The sequence below is a fragment of the Mytilus galloprovincialis genome, chromosome 2 (assembly GCF_965363235.1).
Source record: "Mytilus galloprovincialis chromosome 2, xbMytGall1.hap1.1, whole genome shotgun sequence".
Taxonomy (NCBI): Eukaryota; Metazoa; Mollusca; class Bivalvia; order Mytilida; family Mytilidae; genus Mytilus; species Mytilus galloprovincialis.
The window spans coordinates 97,167,830-97,191,827 of record NC_134839.1 but is presented as its reverse complement, the minus strand read 5'-3'; the positions used below and the strand labels follow the sequence as shown (position 1 = coordinate 97,191,827).

The 23,998-nt window shown below is 31.4% G+C and overlaps 1 protein-coding gene across 4 annotated transcripts; it reads right to left on the bottom strand.

Annotated features, from left to right (window-relative positions):
- Positions 1 to 1,780: 1,780 nt before the first annotated feature.
- LOC143065019 (uncharacterized) lies at positions 1,781 to 23,662 on the bottom strand. Of its 4 annotated transcripts, none has more exons than XM_076238290.1 (10): positions 23,549 to 23,662; positions 20,024 to 20,178; positions 17,225 to 17,321; positions 16,751 to 16,806; positions 16,442 to 16,498; positions 7,945 to 8,032; positions 7,129 to 7,165; positions 6,129 to 6,227; positions 3,595 to 3,675; positions 1,781 to 2,950 (listed from the first exon to the last, which is right to left on the bottom strand). In XM_076238290.1, the coding sequence occupies exons 2-10, from the start codon at positions 20,130 to 20,132 to the stop codon at positions 2,123 to 2,125; spliced, it is 1,452 nt and encodes a 483-aa protein (XP_076094405.1). In that variant the 5' UTR covers positions 20,133 to 20,178; positions 23,549 to 23,662; the 3' UTR covers positions 1,781 to 2,122. The 4 variants fall into 4 exon arrangements, with proteins under 4 accessions (XP_076094405.1, XP_076094408.1, XP_076094407.1 ...); XM_076238293.1 differs by having other exon boundaries at positions 7,135 to 7,165; XM_076238292.1 differs by lacking the exon at positions 23,549 to 23,662 and adding an exon at positions 20,978 to 20,995.
- Between the last annotated feature and the right edge of the window lie 336 nt (positions 23,663 to 23,998).

Sequence of the window (23,998 nt, the reverse complement as noted above, 5' to 3'; positions counted from 1 at the left end):
TCCTAAGTTGCGACATGTTTGATAAACCCATTTAGTACTAAGATATGTCATAAGTTGGTCATAAGACATGTCCTTATCCTAAGAGTGCTTCGATAAACAGGCCCCTGGATTTTTAACTTTTGGTTGATGGTTAAACGAATATAAGTCACACTTATAAGTTATACGTCATTGAAACGTTAACCCAATTATAAATTAAAAGAGAAAATAATTCTAAGAATCAATATATGGTTTAAAAGAATGGAAGAATATTTGGCCAGAAAAGTGGGTAGGAGCTAATCAGAGCATACATTTAAACAAGACAGTCAATAAAATGCCAGACTCTAAATCACCTCCAATCTAGAAAAGTATCTATTTTGGAAGTTAACTGAAAATTAGACAATATTTGAAATTTGCGTACATAAAATCAACGATAATATTTAACAATTTATTTAAATTATTCTACCACAAAAACACATTAATAACAAATAACAACAAATAATGTTCTGAACAAGTTTAACTCAGTCTGTTTGTTGTTGTTCGAAGACAAAATAAATGACATACTATAGGTTGGAAAAAAGAGAAAGCACTAAAAAAGAAAAAAAGAGGCAGATAAGATTATAATATAAGTCAGTTAGAAAACAGGCAATTTATATTTTACCATAAAAAAATTATGGTATCACAAATTGAATTTCTACTTCTTCAATTTTTTATGCTTTTTTAAATGCATTAGGGAGATTGCTTTACTTTACTTAAAGATAGATACTAGTAATTGATACTTCATTCATAAAGCATTTCAAATTTCATTAATAATTTACCACCTACTCAGGAAAATTATTATAAATTTAACAAATTGAATGCGCAATTCCACATTGTATCATTGTTTTATACGCCTATGTACAGCAAATAAAAAAGGATAGAAAAGATGAACAATGAATACAAATATACATAGAAAAGGATGTATTGCATGACTCCATTTTTCACGGACACAGTAATAATCTTTCTTTCTCTTAAACAAATTAATATTCAGCGGATATTTTTCTTTTCTACATTTCAGATTACTTATCATAGTTTAAAAACGGAGCTCATAGCCGAAAGTTATGTCAAGATCCCATTCGTCATCAGCTTAAAGTATTGGGTACATATGATACAATTATGTATACATAAATGAGATACTATATCTTATTGAAACGTGCAGAGGTTAAGGTAAGATTGTGGGTCATATTGTCCCTAAAATTAAATGTAGTTAAAAATGTCACCAATTTACAGAACTAAATTTTAATTTGCATAATAAATAAAAAAAAAAGGTATTTTATGTTCAAGGACTTTTTGTCCCCTAGGTAAGTATCAGCCTATTTTATTCCGTTGTGGTTGTAAATTACATATTTAAAACAATTAAAATATAATTCGGAATACTAAGATTTTTCTATAACATGCATAGATTGAGCAGATCTATTTGATTTTTATTTTGTTTCCTATGTTATTCAACTTTGTAATCAATTTGGCCTTTTAAACTGTTTTTAAATGAGCGTTACTGTTGTTTCTTATGCAGACCAAACGTGCAATTAGCGTTAAAAATTACCAGCCGAGTATCTTTGATAACTTTATGGAAGTAAATTCACTACAATGATAGAGTTACATATACTCAGTTGACTGTTTGACTCATACATTGAGAGAAATTATGACGATAATAAGATTTTCACACAGGAAGAATATTTAGTCCGTCTCTAGTCAAACATTTTTTTAGGCGACGCATGTATTCTTCTTTATTAAAGCCAAAATGATTTGTGACAAATTGGGTTATCAACACAAAATTAATAGATTCATTGTGATGAAAATCTTGTATTTCAAATTCATCAAACTGTGATTGATTATGGACACATATATTTTTTTAAAATGTTTTGGCGATGCAGGTTGAAAATAATCCAAAAACGTAACTTCTCCTTTGAAAGGAATTTTACAACTTCATATTGCTGCATTAGTGACATGGATCGGAATGAATGCTGTTAAAATATTAGCACCTATACAAATAGTACGTAGTACATATATCAGTTCGTTCTATCCCTCTTATGCGATCTTTTAAATCCAGGAAAGAAAAAGAAAAGAAAAGTTATAGCACCAATCATGCCAATCGTACATAAACTATTCAAGACATAGACGCAGTATAATTGTTTGAATCGCCATCTCTGCTCAATCGTAATAATAATTTATCACTTTTGGATTTCACTGCATTTACTTCATGACCGTTACAAACTCCTATGCATTTAGCATGTTTGTCCCCAGACATTTCGGGGACTACAATATCACTTTTAGTCTCGTCGGCAAGGTCACTACTGGGTTTCCTTATTTTCAATGTTAATGGTTTGTCTTGAACGGTTGATTTATTTGGCAGTATCATATAATTGTTATTTTGTAGAGAAGGAGAAATTGGATTTTGTTTGGAGTCGTCACTGACATGACCGCTGTCATCCAGATCAATGGTTGGTTTATCATCGTTGGGAGTGGATGCTGCAGTAGGAGATCGGAGAGGAAGCTTCATTGGGGTGTTTGAAGATGACACCCGTTGACCGAGAAAAGTTACGTATGATGTCATGTACGACTTTGAAGAACATTCACTTTGTTTTGAAGTTGGAGAATCATCAGCTGTTGCATTGTTATTGTTATTCCTATTTGTATTTTTTTCTCTTTCACTATTTTTCTTCATTGTTTTCATGGACAAATCAATACCACAACAAGTTTCTTGCTGATCTACAATATCTGATAAAGCGGATTCGTCATGGGATATTTGAGAATCATTAACTTCACAACCGGAGTCTTCAAAACACTCATCATCAGAGCCTATGTTGGTCACCGATGACACACAACCATTACTACAAGTATCATCGGAAACCACCAGGAGTTGTGCAGTGTCTGATACACTTGGTCGTTTGGCAGGATTTCCGTAAAATGCATAAGTGATCTGAAGTACGCTATCCTGTTGGTAGAAAGTGTAAGATATTTAATGTTTTCAATAGGCAAGTCGATTAAATTCAAATTAATAATTTCAAATGTAAGCAAGTATGAACACCTTGCTTTTAAAATATTTATTAAAATAAGTGAAATGTCTAAATAAGTTTATTCATGAAAGGATTTAAAAGGTTGAAATTATCTGCTGATCTAGCTTTCAGTAGCAATAAACCAGTATGTCGAAGTTACCGATCATTTTCCTATAATTCCTTGAATTGTTTTCTCTGACATTGGAAAATATTATTCATCGTGTTGACTGAAAAAGATGTAATAGTCGGTAATGGTCTATTCATGAATGTAGCTCAATATTGGACAGCTTAATCCACCTTTGAATTGTAAATAATTCACAGGAAGCGAAAGAAAATATATACACGTCACAATACAACAGTTTATGATTATTTATGAAATATATCAGTTGTTATCCATTCGTTTGATCGGTTTGAGCTTTTGATTTTGCCATTTGATTAAGGACTTTCCGTTCTGAATTTTCCTGCGAGTTCCTGTATTTATGTTATTTTACTTTTTACTCCTTTAAAATCAAATCCGTTAGCCCAGCGTCAAAGATTAATGACCAAAATGCAAAAATATCAAACATTTGTTAAACATACTTACCCTTCTCCATCCAGTAATATATGCTACATCTACTAATGTGTAATGATCATCTAACAACTCCTCACCACAGAAACAATCCACCTGAAACATGTAATATATACCTGTTGATAGGCAATACGAGAAAAATGATTTAAACTATTAAATAAATGCAACAGTAGAATACTGCTGTTCAAAAGTAATAAATCAATTTAGATTAACATTGGTATGACGAAATGCAAAATATATTTTACGGTCCATCATGTTTAATCTAGATTTTAGAACGCGAACGTTGTTGATAAGAAAAAGAAGTTGTCTGCAATAAATAACTGTTTCGATTTTGTAATATGATGATATTCCATGAATATTTTCATATTTAAACAAAATGATCACGCCGAGATGTCAATTATTTGTAATATTACAAAATCAGAGGCTTGAGTGTAGGTATTATTCAATATTGAACAATTGACATTTCCATTTCTGTAACAATGAACACCATAGAAATATTCATAATCAATCGGCATGATTGCATTGAGCATAAATAAAGTAAAGTGTGCGTGTCAAATCTTACTACATGCTTCGTTTACGGTTGTAAAAATACAATGAAACATATCAGAAATAAGACGATGGCGAAGTAAGAAACCAAACTCAAAATACCAATATAACATAGTAATTAAATAATCTGTTGTGGTGATAGTTTTTTTATGTTATAGAAAAGCTGATCAATTACTTGTATCAATCCAATATAATTCCTTCAGCTGTCCATTATTTTATTTCATTTAAGCAACAACAAAAGGTATAGGCAAAATTTCCAAATTCTAACACATCCAAAAAAGGGGACGTCCATAAACCAGACTAAATCAAACGCTCGCACTTAAATGTAAAATGAAACCTTGGTAAAAAATAAATAGCTAACCATGACAACATTAACTGATATAATGCCATCTTCTGTTCAACTGCGAAGAACGTGAAGTATAAAAGCAATCTAGATTACAATGCTACAAATCAAACATCGACATAAGTCCCCACAAAGCATATCCATTGAAGAATTTGCAATATTTACAACTCAGCAAGATGTTTATCCTATAGAACAGTCACAATGAAACACTCGTCGCTAGTATGAGTTTCAATATTTGGGAATGTTTGATACACCGTAATATGACAGTTGTTTTCCATTCGTTTGATGTGTTTGAGCTTTTGATTTTGCGCTTTAATAAGGGACTTTCTATTTTGAATTTTCCTTGATGGTATTTTTATATTTTTTTTATTTTACCTTTTTTTAAACCGCAACAATCCGATGTTTGTCTAGAGGAGTATGTAGATATTGAATGAGTGTCTTGTGAAACATATCAATACAATGGCAAATCAAACTGTATACAGAAACCCGTTAATTTATCAATAAGGACCGATTCATTAAGAAATCAGATGCATGTAAACCTCATATATATCATATAATTTGTCAAAAAAGTATAATCATCATCCTCTCTGTGGTGGACTTTTAAACTTACTGAATATTCCTTCGTTTACATTCTTAACTAATAGAAGATGTCGGAAGGTTAAAAATATTAGACTTTGAATACAAAACAGAAATCACAATGGTGAGAGTAATAGTTTGTAGCTAAAACAAGTGTATTCTCAATATTTTCGTAAAATTTCAAACCTCAAATGTACCTGGAATATTTTCTAAGTTATCAATTTTCATGGTCTGTAGGAACAAAAATAATACTTATAAGGAAATATGAAACATTAAATGTCATTTCAATCAGTTCTCTGTAGATGCAGTTATATTTCAACAATATCATATAAAACGATTGATTTTATAGGGGAACACCACTATACAATTTATCTCAAATTATGCCAGCAGAATATTCTTTCAATCTCTATGGATTTTATTAACTAAACAAAAGTTTAAAAACATAGAAATAAGGCATTGATCTAATACAAGTACATTAAATAACGGTTTCCTTTTTTTTTACCTAACAATTTTGAAACCAATATACAAAATTTCTATTTTGCTATGCGGTGCGTTCAGATATCGTATAATTACAGATTCCTTGCACATGACATGATCCTGGGATGATATTTATCAGATTGAGTTGAGGTCAAACATTTGGAAATCAAAATGGTATACAAACCAAACGGACCGAAACAGGATACCTGAAACATTATATATGAACATTGCCTGGTGATTGCAACAGATGTTTTATACAATCAAACATTGTACAGATTGCAAAATACAGTTCCTTTTATAATCAGTTATGATGTCTATTTGTTTAGATTATAATCACAACTTTTTTCTAAAGGCTTGTGTTGTTAATAAGAAAAGCGCTTTATAAATAAATTAAAACCTTTTTCAATGTATATGCATGTTCGAGTGCTATTTTGATAGTATGTTATACACAACCGCATTTATTCTTTTTCTAAATAGATTTATAAAATCTATATCTTTAGAACGTAAAATCCTGAAATATGCAGATACTGCACAATAAAATCATATATGTAGCAATATAACGAAAGGTTAAGAGCAAGTAACACATGTTGTGTAATGGATAACTTACCTTATAGCGATCTGGCAGTGAAAATTTCAACTTGATAAATTTCTTCAGGTGTTGTATAGAGACACCAGCTGGACATAATAAATATCTACAGTCTTCAAACTGAAATATAGATGACGCCAGTATTTTTTTGTTGATTAAGAAAAAAATAACTACTGTTTAAGTTTAAATATGCGTATTGACAAAAGTGGTTTATTAAAAAAAATGAATAAATTCTAATCCAAAATTGTATTCTCTCTAGATTTAAAAAAGGAGAAAATAAAATAAACATTGAACAAACGATTAGAAAATGTGGAATCTGAGATATTCATTCATAAAACGTAAAATTACCAAAAACCGACATTTTAGGCGATCATTATGTTTCAGACTACAGATTTTTTTTTAAATTCAAAACACAAAATAAGTAATTTGGATTTATTCTATGTAAATTGGGAATGGACTTTTATATAAAAAAAAAAAAAAAAAAACAAAAAAAAAAAATAGAGAGCTTGAAATTCGATAACTAGAGAAAAACATTTAGATATAATTGACTTTTGTAAACGAACCGAGCGCCTGGGGACAAGCATCCTATTTTTAATGAGTTTTAAAAAAAAATAAAATGTTGAGATTGCTTAGTTTTTCTATCTTCATTGCAAAAATGTCAAAAACGCTTTCAACCCATTTTTTTTATATAAATAATGATAAAGAAATGTTCCGATTCAGAAATAAATTTCTAATAAAACTTTATTTTTCATTATAAAGAAGATGAGAAAAAATTTGTAATGATACAGGATTATGCACGAATCGCAAATTCCAAAGGTTTTGAATCTGTTTTTTCCTGATGATGGTCCTCTCCTTTCATCTTTAATATATGATATTTTATGCACATCATTAACATAAAACCTTGTTTCAGTAGTCTATATACGTCATTTTATTGGTTGGTACTACCAAGGAGGTCGGATTTCATAAAACTTACTTGGTACTACCGATGATTCATTAAACAATTATTTACTTTTCCACTCACAATTACCTTTTCTCTAAAAGTGTCTTTGCCTGCTTCCCTGAAATAATACAAGAATTTATTGTACCTTCTGATCGAAGTGTTTTACTAAAAAAATCATTCACGACAGTTGAAATAAAAAAAGATACATGTTAAAAGGGTTGGAGTGAAATCATCAAATGAATAAATGAATCCATTTATCAGATAATCGCTGTGAAAATGAAAAGGACGTCTGAATACAGTCTGAAAATCAATGAAATAATGTCTTTCAATCATTTCCGCCAGTTTAAAAAGTGATTTTCACAAACTTCACATGCGATAACAAATCTTGCAAGTGCGCTCATTTACAAAGTGATCAAAATGTGAAGTGAATTAAAATACGAGGTGCATAAAATACTTGCAGTATAAAGTACAGTGGTCAGTTTTATATATGAAAATTGTAAGATATTCTGCGTTGACAATTTCGCCATTGGTATGATGATTGAATGCGTATGATTGTTCAAACTACCCATTGCATGAAACAGTTAATTTGAATTATGTTATTTTTTAGAGTATTGTTTTGTTGTTGCGTTGAACACTGCCTTATACATCTATGAATAATTTGAAAAATCAATATTTCGTTATTGGGAATCCACAATATCGATTTCATCAAAAATAAATATTGAGCTATCCATAAATCTGCACCTGTTATAAAGGTATCTTCTATTAAGTTCGTTGCCTATGAACACATGCAGTGCAACGAATCAACACTCTTCTTAAGTACTAAACAAGCAAAATGCAGCATAAAACTGAATTTGGGAATAATAATCCATAACAGTTAGGACTTAAAGAGGTTCTTACCGACTAGAGAACTGTATACATAAACTGAACATCTCGTCAGAGCTAAAAACGATTCTACTGCCTTCTCTTGGAATGTTTTCTGATGTATCTGAAATGCAATATAATTTCAACGTCATTTACTTTTTACATTTATGTTTGCTGATCGATATCAGTTTTTTTTCTGTAAGGAGCTTAAGAGAGGTTATATCACTTAAATACACATTACACATATATATACTAATATTGGGGAAAATCATCACAATTAAAGGACCATGTCATGCAACATCAACTCTGAACGAGATGGAACATTAAGAACATTAGGAATATTGGTATATTAAATAAATAATGAAATTCATAAACATATTCAGTAAATCAGCTTTTATATCGTGTTCATGCCGAAGGACTTGAACATGCTGCAAGTGTGATATAATGGTCATTGGTATTCCTCCTAGCAATATAACGAACGGATATTCCGCTCAGTAATATAATAAACATATATTCCCCCTAGCAATATACTGAACCGGTATTACTCTCTGCAACTAGTAAAGTGGTATTTAAAAGTGGAAACATACAAAACATATCACAACACGTCTATCTTCAAATGCAATATCAGCACTATTGAGACCTTTATAGTTAAGTCAACAAAATGACCTCGTGAATAAATGAAAGGGCTTGAAAAAAAGGTTTTTAGAGTGCTCAAATTTCAAATGTGACGTCAAAGATACTCATCTTTCCATGACATTATAATGAAATTTAGAAAATATCAATATCGATCAAACCACAGTTGGATCGTAACAAAATGTATTTTAACCGTAGAGGTTTTTGATAAAACACCCGGACAGATATGTTACCAAAATCTTTTCCTGACCGTAGTCTCCATTTCGAAATCTGAAATACTTAGTTTAATGCGTCAGTTTAATGCGTCTGTTTAATAAATATATGGCATTAACCGCGTTAAACATTTATATATTTGAGTAGTTTACCACCACAACCCCTCATTTGCTACTGCCATTAAACATGTTTTGGAACAAACCAATATAAGACATATATAACAATTTCAGTTCATTCATATCAAGGAATTGTATATTTAAATATTTTTTGCCATCTATTATTCTCTATATATGATATCAAAGAACTGTTCTCCAATTTTATTGAGTTAATTCTATAATACAAAAACTATATGATAGTATGCATAAAATCCGATCAAGAGACTCCAGTGGTTAAGTAAAAACAACAACCAAAACAAACCAAACAAAAACAATTGAAAAAATAAAACTGGAAACGGTTAAATTAAACGTCCTATCCCTTCTAATGTCAATATTGTCAGAGGAAGTTGCAAGATGTTATACGAGTTGTCGTTCTAAGCACACCCAACTCGTAGCTCAGGAAGTGAGTTTTCCCATAACGGTCAAACGTTACAACTCATCGCTGTCAAGCCGAGCCTAGATATAAAGTCACTTTGTTTATATGTACTTGAGAAATGTGTGACGAAATAACGTGTCTGATAGATTCTGAAAATGCACACAAATTAAGCAACTTATCAGAACAAATAAGAAGTTATTCAGTTCAGTAGTACTTATGTAAAGTGTGACACAATTATTTGTTGGACAGATAAATGGACGAACAGAACGGACAAGGCAAATGTAACTCGGGAGACGTATTCATAAAAGTTGTTTCCGAATTCCTTATTCGAATTATATGTAAAATTGTACTACGGCGTTTTTATAATTTTCCTATTATAAATACTGTGTATACTAAGGGGATTGTTAAATACTCCTTGACTGTCAAATCCTTACATAATTTACGCAGTGGCAACAAAAGGCAATATACAGACAGAAGTACCATTTGCAATGAAGTGTGGTTCACCACACGGTTAGAAGCGCATGGTACTCTCTATATAATATAATAGTGTTCCACCTGATAAGCCAACCCCGTCGTTGTAAACAATACAACGCTTTTCATATTTCTGGCATGACACAATTATGTAACGCTGAACTTATAGATAATTTAAATAACGAACTTATTATTTTTTTCAAAACTTAGAAGCAAATGCTTAAAAATAATGCCTTAAGAAAGAATATAAAGGTAGAAAAGTTTTAATAAAACCCCAGAATAAAGCAACAACAAACCACAGAAAACAATGACAATCAAACTATTTGTAATGTAAAATTGAGAATGGAAATGGGGAATGTGCCAAAGAGACAACAACCCGACCATAGAACAGACAACAGCAGAAGGTTACCAACAGGTCTTCAATACAACAAGAAATTCTCGCACCCGGAGGCGTCTTTCAGCTCGCCCCTAAACAAATATATACTGGTTTAGTGATAATGAACACCATACTAAACTCCAAATTGTACACAAGAAACTAAAAGTTAAAATAATACAAGACTAACAAAGGCCAGAGGCTTCTGACTTGGGACAGGCGCAAAAATGCGGCGGGGTTAAACATGTTTGTGAGATCTCAACCCTCCCCCTATACCTCTAGCCAATGTAGAAAAGTAAACGCATAACAATACGCACATTAAAATTCTGTTCAAGAGAAGTCCAAGTCTGATGTCAGAAGATGTAACCAAAGAAAATAAACAAAATGACAATAATACATAAATAACATCAGACTACGAGCAGTTAACTGACAGGCCAGCTCCGGACCTCAATTAAACTGATTGAAAATTATGTCTTCATCATATGAATATCAGACACAATCCTCCCCGTGAGGGGTTTATAGTATCATACCATCATAACATATATGAGAAGAACATAACCCGTGTCATGCCAACAACTGGTTTACTAATAATAAATGTGTTTAGTTCCGATGCAAAGACCCTATAAGTGAATCAATATTAACGCCAAAATATGCAATCTTTAATGACCTGACAACAGTATCGTAACTATATCCCTTCTTAATAAGTCTATTTAAAGGTTTTGTTAGCTTCTGAGGTGAATACTGACATTTTTGTGCTTTATAAAGAATATTTCCATAAAATATTGGACGTGAAATACCTGAACGTATAAGAAGTCTGCATGTTGAGCTATATTTACGAATGATGTCCTTATACCGATGATAAAATTTAGTAAATGTTTTGACTAGTTTGTGATATCGAAAACCCTGGTGTAATAATTTTTCAGTAATACATAAATTTCTCTCGTTAAAATCTAAAACATTGTTACATACACGAGCGAATCGTACAAGTTGCGATATATAAACACCGTAAGATGGTGACAAGGGAACGTCACCATCTAAAAATGGATAATTAACGATAGGAAATGAGAAATCATCTCTTTTATCATAAATTTTATTATTAAGCTTTCCGTTAATGATATATATATATATCAAGGAAAGGGCAGTGGTCATTGTTAGTATTAGCTTTATAATATTTAAAGTAAGTTCAACAGGATGAATTTCTTTAGTATACATACTGAAGTCGTCATTATTGAGAGCTAAAATATCATCCAAATATCTAAAAGTATTATTAAATTTGTGTATCAGATGTTGTTTCGATGGGTCTTTGCTGATTTTTGTCATAAATTGTAACTCATAGCAATACAAAAACAGGTCCGCAATGTAATCTTTTTAAGAGAACGAAAGCGATAGTAGATGCTCTAAAACCACATATACGGTTTACTAAATTAAAGCTATCCGACATCCAAAGGTGGTGATTATTAAAACACTGCCCATTCAATAAAAGCTTATGGTTGCACATCGGGATCATTATAAAATGTTTCAATGAGAAAAAATACAACATTGCAAAAACACTCAACAAAAACAAGCACACCACCCACTACAGCAAATCAAACACTGTAACCCAATCCTGCCCTTAATATAAAAACAAAACATCGCAAATTCTATCTCCTAATTAATAAACAAAATTAAAAACTTACTTCCAATAAACATAAAAAAGAGAAGAGAAATAAAGATAAATCAACTCTTTCCCAAAAATAACAACAACAAAAAGAAAGAAGAAAAAGAAAGCAAACTAAAGGATAAAGAAAGTAAAAGTAATTTAAGATCGTTGTTAAAAATGAAATAAACATAAAAACCAGATGCTCCGCAGGGCGCAGCTTTATACGACCGCAGAGTTCGAACACTGAACATTGGGGCAAGTATGTACACAACATTCAAGCTTGATACAGCTCTGAATTTGGATTGTGATTAAATAGTTGACACAACAAAGGTTTTTGACACATAATGAATGTGGTCTCAGAACTTAACCTTAAAAACTTTAAATTTTAAATTGGACATTACCTATTATGGTCCAATATCCAAAATCAAAATGCATGTTTAGATATGGTCAGCATATCAAAGAACCTCAAGAATTCAATTTTTGATGAAATCAAATAAACTTCAATTTTGGACCCTTTAGACCTCAATGTGGACCAATTTGATAACCGGGCCCAAACATCAAAAATCTAAATACATGGTCAGATTAAGCATATATCAAAGAACCCCAAATATACAATTTTTGTTGAAATCAAACAAAGTTTAATTTTGAACCCCAATTTGGACCAACTTGAAAACTGCGCCTATAATCAAAAATCTAAATACATGTTTAGATTCAGCATATCAAAGAACCCCAAGGATTCAATTTTTGTTGATATCAAACAAAGTTTAATTTTGGACCACGATTTGGACCAACTTGAAAACTGGGCCCATAATAAAAAATCTAAGTACATATTTAGATTAAGCATATCAAAGAACCCCAAGAATTCAATTTTTGTTGAAATCAAACAAAGTTTAATTTTGGACCCCGATTTGGACCAACTTGAAAACTAGGCAAATAATAAAAAAATCTAAGTACATGTTTAGATTCAGCATATCAAAGAACCCCAAGGATTCAATTTTTGTTAAAATCAAACTTAGTATAATTTTGGACCCTTTGGACCTTAATGTAGATCAATTTGAAAACGGGACCAAAATTAAGAATCTACATACACAGTTAGATTCGGCATATCAAAGAACCACAATTATTCAATTTTTGATGAAATCAAACAAAGTTTAATTTTGGACCCTTTGGGCCCCTTATTCCTAAATTGTGGGAACCAAAACTCCCAAAATAAATCCCAACCTTTCTTTTATGGTCATAAAGCTTGTGTTTAAATTTCATAGATTTTTATTTACATATACTAAAGTTATGGTGCCAAAACCAAGAAAAATGCTTATTTGTCAACTTCCCATAATCAATCCCAACCTTCCTTTAGTGGTCATAAACCTTGTGTTTAAATTTCATTGATTTCTATTTACTTATACTATAGTTATTGTGCGAAAACCACGAATAATGCTTATTTGGACCCTTTTTTGGACCCTAATTCCTAAACTGTTAGGACCTAAACTCTCAAAATCAATCCCAACCTTCCTTTAGTGGTCACAAACCTTGTGTCAAAATGTCATAGATTTCTATTTACTTAAACTAAAGTAATAGTGCGAAAACCAAGAAAATGCTTATTTGGACATTTGTTTGCCCCTAATTCCTAAACTGTTGGGACCAAAACTACCAAAATCAATCCCAACCTTCCTTTTGTGGTCATAAACCTTGTGTTTAAATTTCATAGATTTCTATTAACTTATACTAAAGTTATAGTGTGAAAACAAAATGTCTTCGGACGACGACGAAGGACGACAACGACGACGGACGACGACGACGACGACGACGACGCCAACGTGATACCAATATACGACCAAAAAAATTTCAATTTTTGCGGTCGTATAAAAAGCAGAAAAATAAAGATAAATTAACTCTTTCCCAAAGGTAACCAAAAAATAAAAAAGAAGAAAATGAAAGCAAACTAAAGGATAAAGAAAGAAAAGGTAATTTAAGATCGTTGTTAAAAATAAAATGTTTATCACGGCTCATTACTAAGATAATGAAAACGCATTGAAATAATAATCAACGATTTCAATTGCCAAAGACGTCTACTAATTAGTAATACTCTGTTCACAAAGATATTCCTTTCTTTTGATCAGAAGAGGACACTAATCAGATCTTTAATTTCAATATCCCTTAGGAGCAACTGACAAACAAATATTACATTTAATGAACTGCAAATGAATTTGATTATTTCGCTCTTAGCATCCGTCCTGTGTTCTTCTTTTATTCGAGTGAAACGAAAGACAAAATCCGTGACTTGATGAATCAAATATAAAACTTGTGTTAGGAGTACATTGGCGACTGAAAGCTTATACGTGTTATCTCTGATAAATCTTTAAAGGCTTTGCACTGGGTCTAATAACCCCCATACGTGTATAATTTTGTACTTGCTGGTTTTTTTTTAAGTTCAGTTGGCTTCTTGGTTTTCTTTATGAAAAAAAAACAGTCATTACTTAGCATAGTAGGTGTCCTGTAAATAGTTATCAAAGGTACCAGGATTATAATTTAGTACGCCAGACGCGCGTTTCGTCTACAAAAGACTCATCAGTGACGCTCATATCAAAATAATGCGATTCTCAGTTAGGAATTTAGAAACTAGAATTATTTATTTCGTTGAAAATGCTTCCGAGTTCTTTCAGCTACGGTATATACTAGTATACAGGGTGATTTTTTTAAAAACGTTTTCTGCAAATTGCAAATTACAGTAATTTATACATTGATGCACTTTAATTTAAAATCCATTGAACTTTTATCGTTACATTTATACTTAGTTCTTAAATGTTGTTCTGTTTTTTATCTATTTAGAACAAAGGATAAAATATCGATAAAAGATAACACAATTTACTTTAAACACATGTATTTATAAAAGTTGTACAAAAGTCGAACATGTAAGAGTGTTGTGCTTGTTTATAGTTAACACGTGTTTAGTTATTTATAGTAAGGTCGGTTTGAATGGGGTTTTAAGTTTCATGCACGAGTGAATTCAGATAGTTTAAAGTCATTCGAGCCATTGCAGTTAAAGTGAGCAGTAGCACTTTTTCAAATAAACTAGATATCATTGAGATGGGAGCCATCTCTGTGGGCCCCGCTGTGAATAATGTGCATTAAAAAATTGTATCTTTACCATAGGACATGGGTTTGTCAACTGAAATCAAAGTTTTTGACCTTGACCTTTGACCTAGGAAGTTGTAAATAAATTATGACACACCCTTTGGTGTTGGTTTATAAACATGTCAAGTATAAACTTTGAAATCATAACGGTTCTCAAGATATAGAGCGGACACGATCTTCACCACAGGACACAGGGTTGTCAACTGAAACCAAAGTTTTTGACCTTGAACTTTGCCCTAGGCAGTCGTTCATAAATTATGACACACCCTCTGGTGTTGGTTCATATACATGCCAAGTATAAACTTTGAAATCATAACGGTTCTCAAGATATAAAGCGGACACGCTCTTCACCACAGGACATGGGGTTGTCAACTGAAACCAAAGTTTTTGACCTTGAACTTTGCCCTAGGCAGTCGTTTATAAATTATGACACACCCTCTGGTGTTGGTTCATATACATGTCAAGTATAAACTTTGAAATCATAACGGTTCTCAAGATATAGAGCGGACACGATCTTCACCACAGGACACAGGGTTGTCAACTGAAACCAAAGTTTTTTGACCTTGACCTTTGACCTAGGAAGTTGTACATACATCATGACACGCCCTCTGGTGGTGGTTAATAAACATGTAAAGTATAAAGTATGAAATCATAATGGTTCTCTAGATATGGAGCGGACACAAAGTGTTACGGACGGACGGACAGACGGACGGACGGACGGACGGACAGACGGACGGACGGACGGACGGACGGACAGACTGATCACTATAGGGCGACCCGCCTTTGGCGGGGCCCTAATAATATAATAAATTTATATTATTTATTTTCAGATTTGTTGACCATAAGTATGCGGTAACCAGTACCAGCTGAGAATGTTCTGTGTATTTACACAAAAAACATTGATTTCATTATACACATACGAATAATAAAATATGCACTTGTCTCTGCAAGTGGCGTCTCTTAAGTGAGAGGTTGTGGTTATTTAATAAATATTTTATATTCGTTTGAGTTTACAAATTATAATTTAACGTCATTATATTTCGGTGTTGAAAGTAAGCACCTCAATCCACAAACAGTTTTACAGATTCGGTAAATATGTAGGATTACATTAAAAGGAGGTAAAACCTCATTAATCGGACTAAAAACAAATCAAGAGTAATTGCTTGAACTTGTGTATATCGGAAGACAGACTGTAAATAAAAAAAATATGCTTTGGACCTAGCATGAATTTGTATAGTAATACATTACTACTAGTATACAAATCCTTGGATCTACCGTTCCCATGAAGCAAAATATTTCCGACATCTCGCAGAAAATAGAAGTGAAAGATTACACCAAAATAAATTGCAAACATACTTTTGGGGATAATTAATTTGCAGAAAGTTCAGTTAAGATTTCAAAAGTCGAAAGAAGTACTAGTAAGTAAACTAGCTACCGCAAAAAAGACTAGCTACCGCAAAAAAAAAGTTTATCAGACAGTGACATAGAGGTGTCCTATACTTGCTGATCGTGACCGTGACAAAGAGGGGTTCTCGACTTACCATTTCCGGTTCTATTTTTTATATTGTCATAGAATTCTCTCCGACGTCTCATCTCCTCTGTAACAAAAACATCATACTAAATGAATTATGCGTACTTGAAAAGTTTCACTCAGCTTTGTCTAGTCTCTTTTTTGTTAATCAATTATGTATTGTACGATTTTTTTTCATTGGTGTATATCTATGTTTCTTTAAATTGTTTCTTGTTAATTTAAAACTTAACAATCTATTGAAAGTAAAACTAAAAACTAGTAATTATTGCTGCAAAATGCAATATCTTAAAACATGGACCCTTTTTTTTTTAATACCGACCTTTAAATAAACCAGGGACTGTTTTATATACAATATCCTGCAGCGTGTTGTCTGGTCTGAAAAATGAACAGGCAAAAGAAATCAACTACAATGTATAACAGTCTTTCTGAAGTTAAAAAGGTTCACCTATCATATTATAGGTGACGTCAAGCTTTCTATCAAGACAATCCTTGTAAAATGTAACTTATATAGAAAATTATTGAAAACTCACTTCAAAACGCAACGTATACAAGTAAAAATTTCCGATTTTTAAAGTTAAAAATGTGATTTCCTTTTCTTTTTTAAAAGTAAAATCAATTCGTTCTTCGACTTCATTGCGCGTGTGCTAGTCAGCGCGTGTGCTAGTCAGAGCCACGAGTGTCAATCAATTTATTTATCTCGGCATTAATATGTATATCTAATTTAACCTTTAAGTAAATAGTAAATAAAGGTACATTTTCTAAATGTCTTTCTAAAAAAATATCGAAGAAATACCTGATGTGTTCCAGTGGCCGTTTCTTGTGCACCAGCACTTCACAAACAGGACAGTAATTACTTGTATGTAGATAGTGTATTATGCAAGTGCGACAAACTGAAAAATATAGATAAGTACATGTATTAATTATGAGGTATACTACACTCACTATAGATCTCATGCATTTCGTAAAACTGTGAAACTCTATAAGAGTAGCTTATTGCATCTATTAAAGGGCCTTTAATGATATAGAACATCCAGAGGCGGATTTAGGGGGGGGGCCCAGGGGGCCCGGGCCCCCCCTTTTTGGGAAAAAAATTGGTTGCTTATATAGGGAATCACTGAAGCGTGACTGGAGCGGGCCCCCTCTTAGGTCAGTCAGTGGGCCCCCACTTATGAAAATTTCTGGATCCGCCACTGACATCATACATAAGTACATGTTCATATAGGTTCCCTTTATATTTAGGATTTGGAATATTTCATTTTGGATGTTGAGTCCAAGGGATGAATAAAGTACACGAATTTGGAAACGTGGATGTATAAATACCTGTTGCTAGGCAAACATTTTAAATGGTCCCATTAAACACCATTTATTTTAAGTGACTGTTGAAAGTTCCAACTATTAATTAAGACCGACCGACTATGCATAAATCTACATTATTTGTTCTCTAACAGTTAGGCTCATTGGAAATCACACCACATCTTATATTGATATGAAACATTTGCCACTGGACATTAATTCTTTATTGTGCGTGCTACGGGAATTTCAATAAGCACCTTAAAGGAATTTGTAATATTAATTATTATCATTCTTCCTGTAAAGAATGAGTATCGGTAGTTGCTAGGCATTGCTATCCGTTTGAAATAAGCAAACCATTTTCTAGATCATTTTCCTTATTGGACTACGGATATGAAATATTATGATTAATCTCAAAGGATATTCGAGTCAGGAATTGTGTTTGAATGTCAAATGCCCTTCAATCAGCATGATCATACTTGATCTCTATAATGGTATAGATTTTCAAATGCATAATACTTTTAGTCCTTTTATAAATCATATTGTATTGTTTTGAGTGTATATATGTCATCCTGGGGCCGTGTCAATGAAAGTATCCTAGGATATGTCCTAAGATAGGTCTTAGGACATTATTTAGGATGGTCTTAGGACGTGTCTGAGACATGTCTTAGGATGTAAAACAAAGCTGTCTTAGGACAGTCCTAACTACGATGGTCCTAGGACAATCCTTACACATGTATATTTAATTGAAAAAAATATATAGAGATTTCTATGACATCAATTTTATTTTAATATTTATATATGAAAAGAGAGGGAGGATGACTTTTATATGGAAAACAATTAACGCAAAATAAAAGATTTAACGTAATACTATAAAATTGTATTATTTAAAAATATGATGGAAGATATAAATGATTTTAATACGAAAACAAAAGTAAATAGTCACAAAACTTTGTAAAAAGCGATACTCATGCTGCAATTTTAGTACGTAAACTAGTTTTGTCCTTAGGTACACTCGATTTCATTACATATATCGAATGAAGATTAGTTAAAAAAGAAGTATTTTTTTCCCATATCTAAATTTTTATTGCACCGTTTTGGTAAGTTGCAAAAATGTTGCTTTACTGATAGTATTTTTTGGCTTCAAAAAAGGCAGCACGAAACACAAAAATTGAGAAAAAAAAAATTGTATTATTAATTTAATTCTTATAACAGTTTGATAGATTAATATTGTATTAGTATTTTTAGTATTGAGTTTATGCCATTTTTGCTGTTTTTATTACGTTTTAGGACATTGTAACCGTTAGGACTATCCTAAGACACCTATTTGTATGTCCTAACTTTAGGACATATCTTATTTTAGGAAACTTTCGTTAACCTGACTTTAGACTAAGACGTGTCCTAAGACCATCCTAAGACATGTCCTAGTCCTAGGACAGCTTCGTTGACACGGCCCCTGCCCACCAAGGGCCCTTAATACACATTATTCTAAGATATATAAGAAGATGTAGTATGAATGTCAATGAAACAACCTTCCATCCAAGCCACAATTCGTAAAAGAAAAACCAATTTATAGTTAAAAGTACTTTTAAATATTTTAATATTGATAGATCAACTTTGTACAATATTACCATGTTATATGTATATTTGATAAGTTAGTTCCAGATATAGAAACAAGCTACTGAAACTTTTGTCGAAATATTTGTGCCTAGTTTATTATCTATCAGCACATTTGTTTACATATATCGCGTTAACTAAATACTTTAATAGATTTTATTACACCAAAGGCGACGAGTCTGACAGTTTAACACGTTGTTTATCATTTCCGAAAAATTATTTCAGTGAACTGTAAATACTGATCTGCTTGCTATTTCATTGTTTCGAATGTTTTATAGTACCACAGGCGGTTAATCGCTTGATATCAGCTGGGGATATGCAGTTCCCTTATAAATCCATGAAGTCATGTTTAGCCATGAATTAAGGCTTGGACCCCCGAAGACAATTGTTACTTATATTAGGACTAGAAATATAAGTGAACTTCATTGATTATTGATACTCTTTATGTCCGCAGTAACCAGTGACGGCCTGCTGTTTGTTTAATGCAATATATTAAATAATTTCCATGGAGTTTTAAAGTCATAATTATTATAAGTCGGCCTGTATGTGTACCCGACAATATGTTTACAAATACAAAATACGTTTGACACCTGGGAGGATGAACATTCTGAATGATTGCAATAAAAGCATGCACAATTGATACAACATCGATATATAAATATGCATATAAAATCATTCTACTCACAGGAATGTAAACATTCTACAATTGATGTTGCGTCTATCAGATATCCTCCACATAATACACATATCAGATGTGCGTTTAATTCAGCTAATTTTAACTTGCTTCCCTCCATCCTATCACGTCTGTATCAAAATGTTTCCATTTTACGAGCTAATTGCCTAAAATAAAATAAGCAATTGCAAAATAATGAAATATCAATCATACTACTGCATGTGATTACGATTTCCAGTATGCTTAAGTTGTATTGATTCCTTAAAGAAAATGGCGGAATCTACAGGAATATAACTTGGCGGGAAAGCACATTCTATAATTCTATAATATCCATGAGTTCAGCAGTTGGCGTGTCATGTCCAAAACGTAGCTAATCACAGCAGAACTGACCATTAGTGAGATATACTGATAAGATAACTGCGGTCGTTTCATGAAATCAACAGAACCATCACGATGTATTCGGCTTGTTAATCGAACATAAATTATAAACTAATAAATAAAATATGACAAATTTCAAGAAATCTGAGTGATAAGATATAAAATTAAGCTTCCCATTCATAGAATCTTAAAGCAAAAACATTAAGTGCAGAAGTGTCAAAAAATACTTACCATATCAAAATACATAAATAACTATAACTAATAATATATATATATATAATACTTTGAAATGAACCACCATGCATTAAATTAGACGTTCATAATGTTTTAAGTAAAAATCAAAGTTTTGAAGTATAATACACAATTTTTTGAAGTATAATTTAGTATAAAAGTTTTATAATTAAAAAATGTCTTTATACTGTTAACTTATAATATGTTAAATTACCTTGACAAAGGAAGGTTACTTTAGTTTCCTTTGAAAAATATTACACAAAGCTGAAATTTTGCCAAAAATCTAAGTCAGACAAGTACGTTAAACTTGGGATAGAGAAGACAAATAAACAAAACAATGCTTTAAACACGTCAAACCTTTTTTATCACTTCTACTCAATAACTTTTAACACCAGTTTGATGATAATGTGTATCCGATTTACACCATAATTACATTAAAAAAATATACCGTAAACTTATTCATAGTAGCGATATTATCGGGTCGTCTTTTGTGACGTATAAAATGATACTGGTACAAGGTTATGTACCGGATAACTTATTTGACTATGACATTTCTAAAAGTAATGGTTGATAGTATATTAGTATGCTTAATAAAGTGGCCACCCAATGTACTATATTAAAACAAACTATAAGTTACACACTATGTAACAAAATTAATCGATCATAAATGTGTAAGTTATACATTTCATCGAAACTTTTAATCTTTTACAGAGGTCAGTTAATATGTATGTTAAATTGAAACCCTTGAAAAAAACGAAAAAAACGAAAAAACTTGAAGGGCAAAACGTATACAAAAATAAACCAAAAACCCTATAAACAACCTGCTTAAATACTAAAACAGATGAAAAAGAAAAATAAAACAAATCAATAAACAAAACAAACAAAACAAATGAACAAAAGAAAGAAACAGAATTTAACATACACTAAACACAAAAAAAAGAAAACTGAAAGGTAAAACCTACTAGATTAAAAGCAAAATTACAAGACTTAATGGTTTAACTTGTTCGATCTTCATCTAACCTTAATATTATATAGTCCAATGTTCGGTTACCATTCATAAGTCATTACCGAATAAATTGCATTTTAACTTTTATTTCAATGTTCGGTGAAGAAGTTTGTTTTTGTCAGTGATCAATAACAATTTCATAACGAATGGATCCGTCGACCAAATAATCTTAAACTAAACACATCAAACTGAAACAAAATGTACGATTGAAAAAGATAATTTTGTTTAAATAGACGTAATACCTGTAATAATATTACATATTTCAGTATTTAATAACACGTTTTACGTGTAAAATGACAACAAAAATCAATCATTAAAACGATTGCAATTGAAATAAAATAACTTTTATCGAAATAGAATAACTTTTATTCCCACATATAACTACGTAAAAGTTTAATGAAGCTGCTAATCCTCAATTAACATATTATTAAATCTAGTTTTATTGAGAGAATACCATTTCGCTATGGCCGTTGAAAATAAATTAAGAGTATAAATTGAAATTGGAGCTCGTTTATGAACTTTTCACACGGTATACCATACATGTTTAACTCAATCCGTCATAATGTTTAAACATGGCAAAATAACATGTTCATCATCAATCTTTATCGAATTAGAACATGGAATTTTTAAGTTAATATTCTTGTATAAATCGAAACAATTTATTGGTTAATAGAACACATCGTTATTTTGAATTCCCTTTAAAAAACTAACGTATTATACAGTTAAGTGTTTGTTGTTCTATGACCAAATATTTTACTTAAGAGTCGATGTACTTAACTCGTAAAGTAATAAATATTTTAAGATATTAGTAATTAAAATAGATTATATAAGTACGCCACTCTTATCCGAGTGAAAGTATGCAGTACACATTTCCTCTGACGTAATAACTATCGGATGTATTTGTGCACGAATCATTAATTTTACATTAAATAATAACAACTTAATATCTGTATAAAATTATATAAAATGATCAAATCAAGAATAAAAATTTATAACATTTAACATCGTGTTAGAATTTGCATCTAAATATGTCACACGTGATCAAAAATGTCGTAAAATGTAATTACTAAAACAAGCAAATTAGAGAGAGAAAAATGCATTCAATGGCAGGTAATAAGTATATTGAAAATGTTTAAGGTCACCTTGTTTATTAAACGGCTCGTGCCTTTACTTAATTTTAAAAACTGTTTCATGAACCCAAAACTGTACCAGCACGAAGATAAATCGCTTAAAAACTGAGCAAATATTTACCGAGAACATTAAACATAAACAATTTTAGTTACGTAGACAAATATATGTCTAAAGTCACTGATTTACTTTAGATATATAAAACTACAACTCTTTTAATAATATATAATGCTATTATTTAAATTCTGTAATGCATGATTCAGTTAATGTAATACTAACTGCAAAATTCAGGACGCTCTGCAACAAATACTACTCATTACAATAATTTAATAAAAGTTGAAAAATTGTGCATGATTTGTTGCTTTTTCAATAGCGCTGGTAACAATTCAATTACCTGAATAACAAAATGCAGGTGTAACACTTTTTCGTTAAAGATAATGAGCAACATGCTGTGCCGTAAGCGTAACTTTAACGCTTCTGCAAACCTTGCAACATATGGTTTCTAAACAACAATGCTTCACCTGTAAATACTTATACTATTTCAATATTTTTTTATTATTTGTAAAGAACAGTGTGCAGATTAATTAACATGCCAATTTCCCTACTCTGTTTAAAACCATCGTCTGCACAAATGCACTTTTGTGTAAATTTATCGAACTACCGCCTAACTTGTGCCGCCATCTTTCGCTACGTATGCGGCCAATGTAGTCAATACGGTTTAGATAAAAATGGTGATATGACTATAAATCTAAGTTAATAAATCATACAGACGAATAATCAGAAGATTTACCTACCTCCATTTAAACTTTTGTGGTCACTGTGGTACATAAAACCACACACATAACCGCCGTCAATAAATTGGGTCGATACACATGTCACATGACCTAGAACTGTTGTGTATTCAGTTTATCCTGGTATTGTATGCAAATACACATTTTATGAACAAGTAACATGAAATTGAATGGTTTCGTATCTTCTATAATTTCCAAATTTTGAAAGAACCTAGACTGGCAGCAGCAAAACAAAATACAAATACCATAAACATCAAAATTTAAAACTCAAATTAACATAAATTAATTAATTTTCTTTTTTATATTTATAATCTACATAAATATACGCTTTTATCAATTACGCAGAAAACATTTTCAAAAGTTAAAATAAAAGTAATTAAAAAAATATATTGCGAAAGTGCCTTTTATTAGGTGAACCTTTTATTTCGTTCGACACTTCACTTTTCACAAAAT